The sequence below is a fragment of the Apus apus genome, chromosome 5 (genome assembly GCF_020740795.1).
Source record: "Apus apus isolate bApuApu2 chromosome 5, bApuApu2.pri.cur, whole genome shotgun sequence".
NCBI lineage: Eukaryota > Metazoa > Chordata > Aves > Apodiformes > Apodidae > Apus > Apus apus.
The window spans coordinates 60,811,586-60,821,575 of record NC_067286.1 but is presented as its reverse complement, the minus strand read 5'-3'; the positions used below and the strand labels follow the sequence as shown (position 1 = coordinate 60,821,575).

General features: G+C 45.1%; 1 protein-coding gene across 2 annotated transcripts; it reads right to left on the bottom strand.

Annotated features, from left to right (window-relative positions):
• Positions 1-628: 628 nt before the first annotated feature.
• LOC127385937 (potassium channel subfamily K member 16-like) lies at positions 629-9,767 on the bottom strand. Of its 2 annotated transcripts, none has more exons than XM_051622208.1 (5): positions 9,445-9,767; positions 7,432-7,552; positions 4,559-4,725; positions 3,159-3,327; positions 629-1,755 (listed from the first exon to the last, which is right to left on the bottom strand). In XM_051622208.1, the coding sequence occupies exons 1-5, from the start codon at positions 9,637-9,639 to the stop codon at positions 1,376-1,378; spliced, it is 1,032 nt and encodes a 343-aa protein (XP_051478168.1). In that variant the 5' UTR covers positions 9,640-9,767; the 3' UTR covers positions 629-1,375. The 2 variants fall into 2 exon arrangements, with proteins under 2 accessions (XP_051478168.1, XP_051478169.1); XM_051622209.1 differs by having other exon boundaries at positions 3,159-3,324.
• Positions 9,768-9,990: the final 223 nt, after the last annotated feature.

Sequence of the window (9,990 nt, the reverse complement as noted above, 5' to 3'; positions counted from 1 at the left end):
TGACAAAACAGGAACTCACTGAGGATACCATGAAAAGCTGTCAAGCACCACATTCAGCACTGTCAAAGGAGGCAATTGGGAACTGAACCTATGGGCTGCCTTGGGTGGGTCCTGGGGGTGCTGGTGTGAGTTCAGCATTTGGGCAACTTCATGGACTTGGACTTACAGAGTCCCCCACCTCTTGTTTGGGCAGCCTTTGAGCCACCCACTACTGGAAGAGAGATTGCACCCCAGTGCAGGGACAGGGCAGAACTGCCTCGTTCTAACCCTGTTTGGAGGCATATGCAAGTAGACATGGTCAGAGACAGGATACTGGCCTAGACTGACCTTTAGCATAACCACACACACCCATGGAACTTCCCACCTCCATGGCTGTGTCTTCCACAGCTGCTTTGCCAGCACTTCAGGACAGGGTTTTGGTGCACTCTTGACACACACAAGGCACCTGATGTGTAGATTGAGCATTTGAAAGCCTGGGTCTTCACCCAGGGATGGCCTGCATGCCAGATGGCACATCTGAAGTACCCTGCCCAGTTTTGACATCCTTTTTTTGCCTGGCTGAAGGTGAGGCTGCACTGTTCAGACAACACTCACACTTGGAAATTGATCTTAGCACAGCACAATAAAATAATTTAAAAATTACTTTATAGCTAGAACACAAACATAGCAGCAAGGCTTGGATGCAGGCAGGACTCTTCCATTCAAACCAGTCTCTGTTCTTATAAAATGCTTCTAGAATAAAATTACTATAAAATTTGAATTAAAGACATGGATTTATACGTTCTTTATAAACACTGTCACAGAGGGTTTTCAAAGCTACAGTAAAGGTGAAATTGCCTTTATTCATCTTAGTATAAAACAGGAAGAGGTAGAATTAATAATTTCTAACATGTTAACCTTTTTCTAACCTTGTCCATTAGATACTTCTAGTGTCTCTGAACTGAGCCCAGGTCCTGTCCTATTAAGATATCTTTCAGGTCATATTAGCTTATTCAATATGATGGCTCAAATCAGGCACCTATGAAGTTATAAACCCTTATTCCTTCTCCCAAAGGTGCTATGCAATGTCTCAGGAAAGCTTGTGCATGTCAGTTCCTGGAAGAGATAGGATTTCTTGCAAGCAGCAACATCCAAATAGAACCAGCAAGCTTTACCATGCTCCTCCTCTGCATTTTTGTGGCAGCACCTTAAAAACACCTTGCAAAACAAGTGCTCTTCTCAGGTTGTTAGCACAATCTAGCTGCAAATTGAGGAGCATATGTCTTACCATTAATATTTGAGCTTTGTGTAACTGTTAAGTCTTGAGTTCTCAAAGGTAGTATCTCAGCAAAAGGTAGGATACAGTTTATTTCCATGGGAACTTCTTCAGAATAATTCACAAGCAACTCTCCAATGAAGAATTCAAGTTTTCATCTGTTGTGGCAATAGTTTTGTTACAAGAAAAAACATTTCTTTCATTTTTTGTGTGTTCGGATTCTGCTGCTAATGACTCCACTGACTGTGCATCCTCTCCAGGATGTGGTGGTTCCTCTTCAGGAACAAATTGAGCAGGCCAGCACCTTCGTTGTTGGTTTGCTTCATTGTCCTTACTCACCTTTCCAATTTGATGGAGATCCTTGACAATTATCTTTTCAGTATCTTCTAGTACCGTTGTCAATAAGTTAAACAGGAGAGCAATCCAGGCAAGGCCAAAAAGAATCCAAATGGCCACCAGTGTTCGGTAGTAGGAAAAGTAGTTCCTGCCAGGCTGTTTACCTGCAGACAAGGTGAGAGGAAGAAGAAGAAAATGAAACAGTTCAAATTGCTTTGCCTGTGTTAAGTTGGCCACCTTAATGGATTCATCAATGCATTTTTTGTTGAGTACTTTCTCTAGTGGCATCTCTCACTTTCCCAGCATGAAGTTAAGGCTGGGCAAGCCTCCTGTTGCAATAAACTGATAGATGCTATCACAAACACCAAGAGATGTACTGGGATTGAGGTGAAATAGGATCAGAGCAGCAGAGAATTTTTTTTTTCCCCTTACACCACACCAATCCCAATTCAGCCTCTGCAGGTAAATCCAGTGGTGTGGAAGGTAGTGTAAAATTGCATTGTATTATCTTGCAAATATTCCCAGACTCCCAAAGAACTAAAAGCAGAGCACAATGGGCCAGTATAACTATGCTACTATGACTGCCTAGGTTATTGTAATTCTGTATATTTCTATAAACTGTGATTAGAACCTAATAAATATTTGCTTTAAATTATAGGTACCTTTGATCATACAAAGAGAGTAGCTGCGTTTCCTGCTTTACTTTTGAATGGCTTCAGGAGCTTCCTCCATTAAAAAACTAGGTGACTGGTAAAAACTCACTGACACACACCAAGAACACAGCTTTCTGTGTTGGGAACCAGCAGGCCAAGGCTCATTTCATGCAGTTCAAACCTCTCAGCATCAGCCAGTATCACACACTGGCTTTTCTGCATGGGTCATGTCATTTGTTTCTTCAGACATCAGCAATCCACCACCAAACAGAGAGAACTTTTGATCCTGCTGCACTTGGTCCCACACAGTGTTAGCACCATCATACAGATGATCTGGCCTGGCACCTGCAGGAAAACTTGGTGATATTGCTTGTTGAGTGCTGCAAGTCACCATCAAGGGTGATTCCACATAGTAGGTAACACAGCAATGTGTGTGGAGAGGGAGGTCACCACAAACCTGGTGGATCATTCCCCCTTGTGGAGCTGCCCAGAAGGACCCAGGATGCTGGCAACTCTTCTAAAACACAACCACTTCTTTTTTTGACTCTACGCTTAAATAAACAGAAGTCTTAGCTGTCTAAAACAGGAATAGATGCCTTGTTTTCTGTGGCTGTCACAAACTATTCCCTCTTGGTTTGTGCAGATTTGTAGGCTCCTTGAATTCTCCCCCTACACTCCTTCCCTCCCCAGAATACTTGGCTTCTTTGCACCTGAAAACACCACATTTAATGATATGTAGACAATTTTTTGCTTTTGTCAGCACATGCAATCCCAGAGCAATGAGTATTTTCCCCAGAACTCCACAAGGCAAAGACTAGTTGAAGACTCAGACAGAATACTTATCTCAGCAATATGCTGGTGGCCTGTGCAGCCAACCCATGGTAATTACAGTCATAACCCTGGCACTTTCTTACCTACTACATAATCCCCAAAGCCAATGGTGCTGAGGGTGATAAATGCAAAGTAAATTCCTTCACTGTAGGACCAGCCCTCTGTTATCTGGAAGAAGAGTGATGGCAAGCATAGAAAAACTAGGATCCCCGTTGCCAGGAAGAACAAAAGGGTCAGAGATTTGATCTTCTTCTGAAAAAGAAAGAAACCAATTTGATTATAATCACGATCTGACACACTAGGAGGCTGCATATAATGGTAGCTATTGAAAATGTGTGGCTATCTAGGAATATCTAGTAGGACCACAGGAAGTGATGGCTTTGTATTGAGTGTTCTTCCTATAAAAGCACCCTAGCCTTGCTCTGAAGCAGGGGGAAGCCACACATTATGGGTGTTGGATGTCCACAGTAGTCCTGGAATCTCTTATCTGAGTGTATTAACCTCTAGTGACCATGAGTATAGGAGGAATTCCTATCCAATGACTTTTACTGGAGTCAGACTATTTCCACTTATCACCAGACAACTTCACTAGTAGTTTTTAGGTATTCAGGTGTGCCACCTAAAGAACATTCAAATTTTCCAGTGAAAAGAGACTTAAAAAAAAATATTTACACCATTTCTGACTGTACTATCTCCAGGAATCTTGCTTGCTTGCTTTATTTCTCACTGCATCAGTGCCACAACTTGGCTCCTACCCAGTGGATACAAAAAGACCTGTAACAAATGAGCTTGGACAATGACTTTTGAACCATCCCACTTCCCAGCAGTCATGAATAAGCCTTGACTGGAGAAAAAGACTTGTTACATATTAAGATTTATCAGGGAAGGAGCTGCAAATAATTTGGGGCATAACCAGGCAAGAAACATTCTGTCTCTAGCCCTTTACAGGTGCCTCCTCACCTTTCAGCAACTGGGCTCAAATGGAAAACTTCAGCCTGAGGTTTCTGTCAAAGTCAAGGGAGGAGAGGGATTAAAGAACTGCATAATGCATGAGGAGGGGTGACACACTAGGCATGGAGTCAACATCCACTGAAACACTTTTTACAGCTCACCTGCTTAGATGCTTTATCATTGCTCTCTTTACTGGTGATGAAGGGATACAGGCACTTCCCTGGAGTGTTAGCTCCTGAGATAAGAGCCTTGAGAAGTGGGATGAGGCACCCACTCTCCACTGATTGCTGAAGAGTGCTGCATGTCTGCCATTTAGATGGGTAGACAAAAAATGCATCCCTTCCTCTGAGTATCTCCTCTATAGCTGCCTTGTCTGTTTAGCTCTTCAAATGAAGTCTTGTCTCTTCCCCTCCACTAGCACAATGTCTAACTCAGCATGAGAACAAAAGCAATGCCAAGCCAGCATACAAATGGAGTGAAAAAACCCTAGAAATGGTCATATAACTGTGCCTGAGTAAGTAAAACCAATTACCTTTCTCATTCCTTTCTCGTACAGGAATTTCCCCAGCTTTTTACACAGCAGTGAGAGCATCTTACCGACACGGTGCAGAAAAACAATATTCAGAGGGATCCCAAACAGAGCAAAAAAAACACAGAAGATCTGTCCCCCAGTAGTTTTAGGACGTAGCGTACCATAGCCTATGGAAAAAGATGGGTCAGAGGAGACATTCCAGAGAACTGGAGCAGTCCATGGTCACATTCACACCTAACCCCAGCCTGGCCTCTGTTTCTGAGCCCAAAAGATGTGGCTAACACTTCCCACATGCACTCTGCAAAAGGCAGTGAGCAGATGAAGTGATTCACCCCTGCATGTTTTGGGGGATGCAGAGAGCACCCTGTGCTCCCAACCCAGCCCTAGTGGGAACAAAAGCACAATCTAAAAGCAGTTATGGCAAACAGGCTTTTGTCCTGTGATAAATCTACGGGAAGACAGAAACCAGACGTCTGGGGACCTGGAAGACATCAAGGCTGGAGTCCCAGGCTGTTTACCATGTCAGAATCACATGCAGCCATCTCCAGCTTCTTGTCAATCTGCCTGTGTGTTAGTGACCTCCCTGGCTAAACGCCAGCAGGTTGGTATGTCCAGATACTGGCTCCAGTCCTGGAGGCAGTGCAGTGTGCACCAGAATAGACAGTGCTAATTAGTCCAGATCTTACTGGTGGCTGATTTATTCATGCCAGAGAGATATTTGTCTTTAAGTCCTACTAAAAGGGGATTTATCTAAGTAGTGGAACAACTGCTGCAGAGCTCCAAACATGTCCTTTAATGGACTTGAGACTGGCTCTCTTAGATTCCATGAGGTACATCCCTGAGTGCAAGAGTCCTGTACTTTGTGTATGTCCTTACTCTATCAGTGACCCTGAGAAAAGGCACTTCCCAGAGCACAGCTCTTCTCAAGGCATCCATCACTTGGAAAATGCAATGTTTTATTTGAGGGAAAAGACAAATAATGCAACTAAGTGATTTATTGGCTACCAGGCCCCCAAATGCTTAAGCTGTCTTGTGCCCCCTGTTGCAGAAATATTCCATTTTCACAAGAAAACCCGGTGAGGAGGAATGGAAGTACCTCAAGTGCTTCACAACAGACATCTGCAGCAAAGGTGCAGAGAAACAGGCAAATTGCACTTGTCCTGGGACAACCTGTCTGCTGGTTCTGGCTGGGATAGAGCTCATTTTCCTCATAGTAGCTAGTACGGGTGATGACTTGGATTTGTGCTGCCAACAGTGTTGATAATGAGATATCTTTGATGCTGCTGATCAGTTCTTACACAGAGTCAAGGCCTTTTCTGCTCTTCACACCATCCGCTAGTAAGTGGCTTGGGGTGCAGATGGAGTTGGGAGGAGACACAGCTGGGACAGCTGACCCCAACTGACCAGAGGGATGTCCCATACCATATAATGTCATGCTAGGCATATAAAGTTGAGGGACGAAGGAGGAAAGGGGAACATTTGGAGTGATGGTGCCGGGTGAAGCACTGCTTTCCTGGACCTGGCTGAACACCTCTCTGCTGATGGGAAGGAATCCATAAATTCCTTGTTTTGCTTTGCTTGTGTGGCTTTAACATTACTTACTAAACTGTTTTTATCTCAACCCATGAGTTTTCTCACTTGTACCCTTCCAATTCTCTTTCTCATCCCACTGTGGAAAGTGAGCAAGTGCCTGTGTGGGGCTGAGTTGCCAGCTGGGATTAAACCATGACAGTCAATTTGTTTTGGCACCCAACGTGGGGCTCAAAGGGTTTGTAATAATTGATTTGATTGGAATGCACTAGACTGAATTTGTAGCTGTTACTGCTGTTTACCTATTAATTGGCAGGATCCTTTGCTTGCCACAGGGCTTTTTTGCCTTACTGTATATTAGAGTGTTGTGCTCATTAAGTGGCTGCTTTTTGCCCTGTCCTGCTGATCATCTTGTTCTGCTGTGCCTGGGAACATTTTAATAACAGCAATGGCGATGTGCCTGGGCTGGCAGATGGCCAGGGCACCACTGCTGTTCCTGTGCTGCTGCACTGGATCCAAGTCAAAGGGACTGGACCGTGACCTGTGGATGAGTCCTTGTGATAAGTACTGGACAGGCTGGAACTCCAGTGTGAACTCAAGTTGAAGGGACCGTGACCTGTGAGGGCCCATGTGACACAGCACGCTCACAGATCAGTGCCCAGGGTGTCGTGGGAGTGAGGCCTCAGCTTTGCTCTGCAAAAACATAAATTTCACTTTCACTGCATCAAAGTGTGAAGCAGGAGCCAGCAGTATGGATTTTATGCTTAGATTTGGCAGGCCTGCACTTTTTGGGTTGCATATTTGGGAGAAAGAGAAAGGCTGCCAGGGACAGGCAGACCCTGAAAAGTTTCAACCAGCTTGAAGCAGCAGTGTAAAAGTCTCAGCATCTGCCTTTTTTCCCTTTCCACTTGCTTTTCTCCTGGCATAATTCAATATGTGAACTAAAAGCTCAGCACAGGTTATTGAGGCAGTATCCATGCCTCAATAGACTTCATTTCTTTCCTACCATTTTTTAAATGCTTTACAGCACTGTCTGATTGAAAGTCTAATTAACTGTAGAATAAAAACCAGGCAAGTCAAGTTTATCTCCCACCCACAACTGGCAGCAGATTGAACACTGTAACAGGTGGCTTGAAGGGAAGAAACAACTGGGAAATACTATGAAAGGCCACTGGTACTTCAGTGTGAGGTCTCAGCACCAAGTCCATTGCTGCTTATCATCCAAGACAGTGAAAGGCTGAAGGTTTTATCCTTTAAGTTATCATCCATTCTGGTCCTAATAACCAGACATCATAAGCATCACACACACACAAACACATGTACATGGAAGGCATCAGACCTACCTATTGTGGAGACAACTGTGCCTGCAAAGAAGAAGGAGTTACTGAAATCCCAGTTGCTCTCTTCAACCTGTGATTCATTTCCAACAGGGTATACTCCATTCTGAATGGCTTCAGTCAGGTTCTGGGAGGGGAAGAGAAGTTTGGTATCAACACAGCTACTTTTCTCAAGTGTTTGCTGCAAGAATGCTACAGATTTAGCCAATTGCTGCTCCTTTCCTCTGATACCACTCACCTGTCCCCAGTGATACCAACACTATTCACACCTTTACCTCCAAAGTTGGGTAGCAGCCAGCTGGTGGTTTTGAGTGTTAGTCTTTTGCTGTGTTCATGCTGACTGCTCTTGTGGGTGTCAGGAGAACTTGTTTCTTTTAGCATTATCAAGGACACAGATTCTTTTAAGCTAAGTACTTTGAAAAATTATCCCATAAATGACTAGGATGTGGCAGAGCAAGGCAACCCCTCATTGATGGGGTGGCTGGTTGCTGGGTTGGAGTTTGCTCTTGGGACAGCAGTGGTGGATCCAGGATCTAATCACAGAATCACAGAATCCTAGGGGTTGGAAAGGACCTTGAAAGATCATCTAGCCCAATCTCCCTGCCAGAGCAGGATCACCCAGAGCACATCACACAGGAACATGTCCAGGTGGGTTTTGAATGTCACCAGCAAAGGAGACTCCACAACCTCTCTGGGCAGCCTGTCCCAGGGCTCTGTCACTCTCACAGTGAAGAAGTTTTTCTGATGTTCACGTGGAACCTCCTGTGTTCCAGTTTGTACCCCTTGCCCCTTGTCCTATCACTGGACATCACTGAGATCTATCATGGATTATGTTAGACTCTTCCCTTCTTGCTTGGTGTTAATTCTCAGTGCTGTTTTTGTTTGTTTATTTGTTTTTGTTTGACATTAAAACAGTAATGAAAAACCCCAAACAGTACCCAGCAGTCCCTGTCTTTAGCAAACAGAGAACATTGGACCATACACCTGGAAAGCAGGTTGGCTTGTACAGAAACAGCCTAGATAAAACCCAGGGCTGAGCCCTGCCAGAGGCAAGACAAAAACTGGAATTAACTGCATCAGAAGAACCTGCTCCATCTTGCTTCCTCCCTCACTGTGTTTTTTGTTGGTGTCCCAGAAAATCCAGGCTAACAGAAATCATCCCACAACCCTTGCACAAAGATTTCACTGTCTTGAAAAGTTTCTCTTTGTTTTTCTCCTCCCCTGCCCCCAAAAAAACAATCCGAGGTGAAGAGGGTGCAAACACATGTGGACTGGATTGCTGGTTGTGTTACTAGAAATACCAGTTCTTCCCCTCCTTCCCTTACTCTTATCCTGCACACTGGCCCATTAAGAGCTCCACTAGTTGCCCATGTGGAAATGCTTACAGCAAGGCTGTTTGCACTCCCTGTTTTCTTCTGCATTGTAGCAGACAGAGCTAGGAAATACTGAAGAAGAAGAGAGAACCTTCTCAACTTATTGTGCCACAACCAGAAGCACCTTTCCTTTGTCCAGGCTACCCGTTTAGCTTCTGCAGCACCTTCACAGAGTAAATCCTGACTATACCACCTTCCTTGTAGTGATACAGGCTTCTTTTATTTGCTCAACAGATAATTTTAGACATGCCATATAGTTCCTTTGTGCTGTAACACTGCTGTGAGTGGTGACCATGCCCACTGATTTCAGACAGCCTCCTTTTTCCTGCCACACCACTCATCTGCAATGAGCACAGCCCCACCAAAACCTGAATCAACAGGAGGCAAGACCCCCAGGAACTGGGACACTGCAGGATGGGGGCTGTTAATAGAGAACACACAAGGTGTTGTCAGGTTGTAAAGGTTGTATTTACCATCAGTGTAACCTGCCTGCTCAGACCAGAGAGTGGGCTTGAGGTTTGCTAAAATCATCCAAATTAATAGCTCGTTTGGATAGTTTGGAAAGTTCCCCCCGTAGCAAGGCAGAGAAGGAAACATCTGATGGCAAAACAGGAGGAGAAAGGGCTTCTGCAGGGCTGGCACTTACCTTCATAAACTGCTCCATCTCTGCCACTGTGAGGTGAGTGAAGTTCTGCAGAAAAGCCTCCTTCATCTGGGCAGCTGCCAGTTTCTCCTGCTTCTCAGCGGTCCTCTCCAGTGCCTGGAAGACAGCAGCACCCACCAGCAGGTAGATGAAGTAGCTGGCCACCAGCAAACCTGTCTGCAGCTTACCACTGCACATGGCCTCCAGTGGGGCACAGCCAGGGACAGGGACTGAGGGGGGACGACTGGTAAATCCTGAAGCCTCCCCCAGGCAGGAAGAGCCCTCCCAGCTCCAGCCTCCGCTGGGATTCTGCAATGACAGGGACACTGAGCTGTCAAATGCATTCACTGGGAAGCTGGGGAAAAAACAAAACAAAACAAACCAACAAACCAACCAGCCTCCAAAAAACACTTTCCACTCTGGGCTGCGTGCTGTTTAGGGATTTCCTCTTGTCTGTGAAACTCTGACTTGCTGAGTTCTCAGGAAAAGTGGGTCAGGATGTGAGGAGCTGGCAGGTGGCCATCTTCTACTCAAGAGACTCTGGGGACA

What these genes read in the sequence shown, in the direction of transcription:
- LOC127385937 (XM_051622208.1), bottom strand. Translation starts at nt 9,639, where the DNA reads ATGTGCAGTGGTAAGCTGCAGACAGGTTTGCTGGTGGCCAGCTACTTC. An exon ending in AGATGGAGCAGTTTATGAAG is followed by an intron (nt 7,553 to 9,444) that starts GTAAGTGCCAGC and finishes TTCCCCTCCCAG; the next exon opens with AACCTGACTGAAGCCATTCA. An exon ending in CTTTGGGGATTATGTAGTAG is followed by an intron (nt 1,756 to 3,158) that starts GTAAGAAAGTGC and finishes CCTTGTCTGCAG; the next exon opens with GTAAACAGCCTGGCAGGAAC.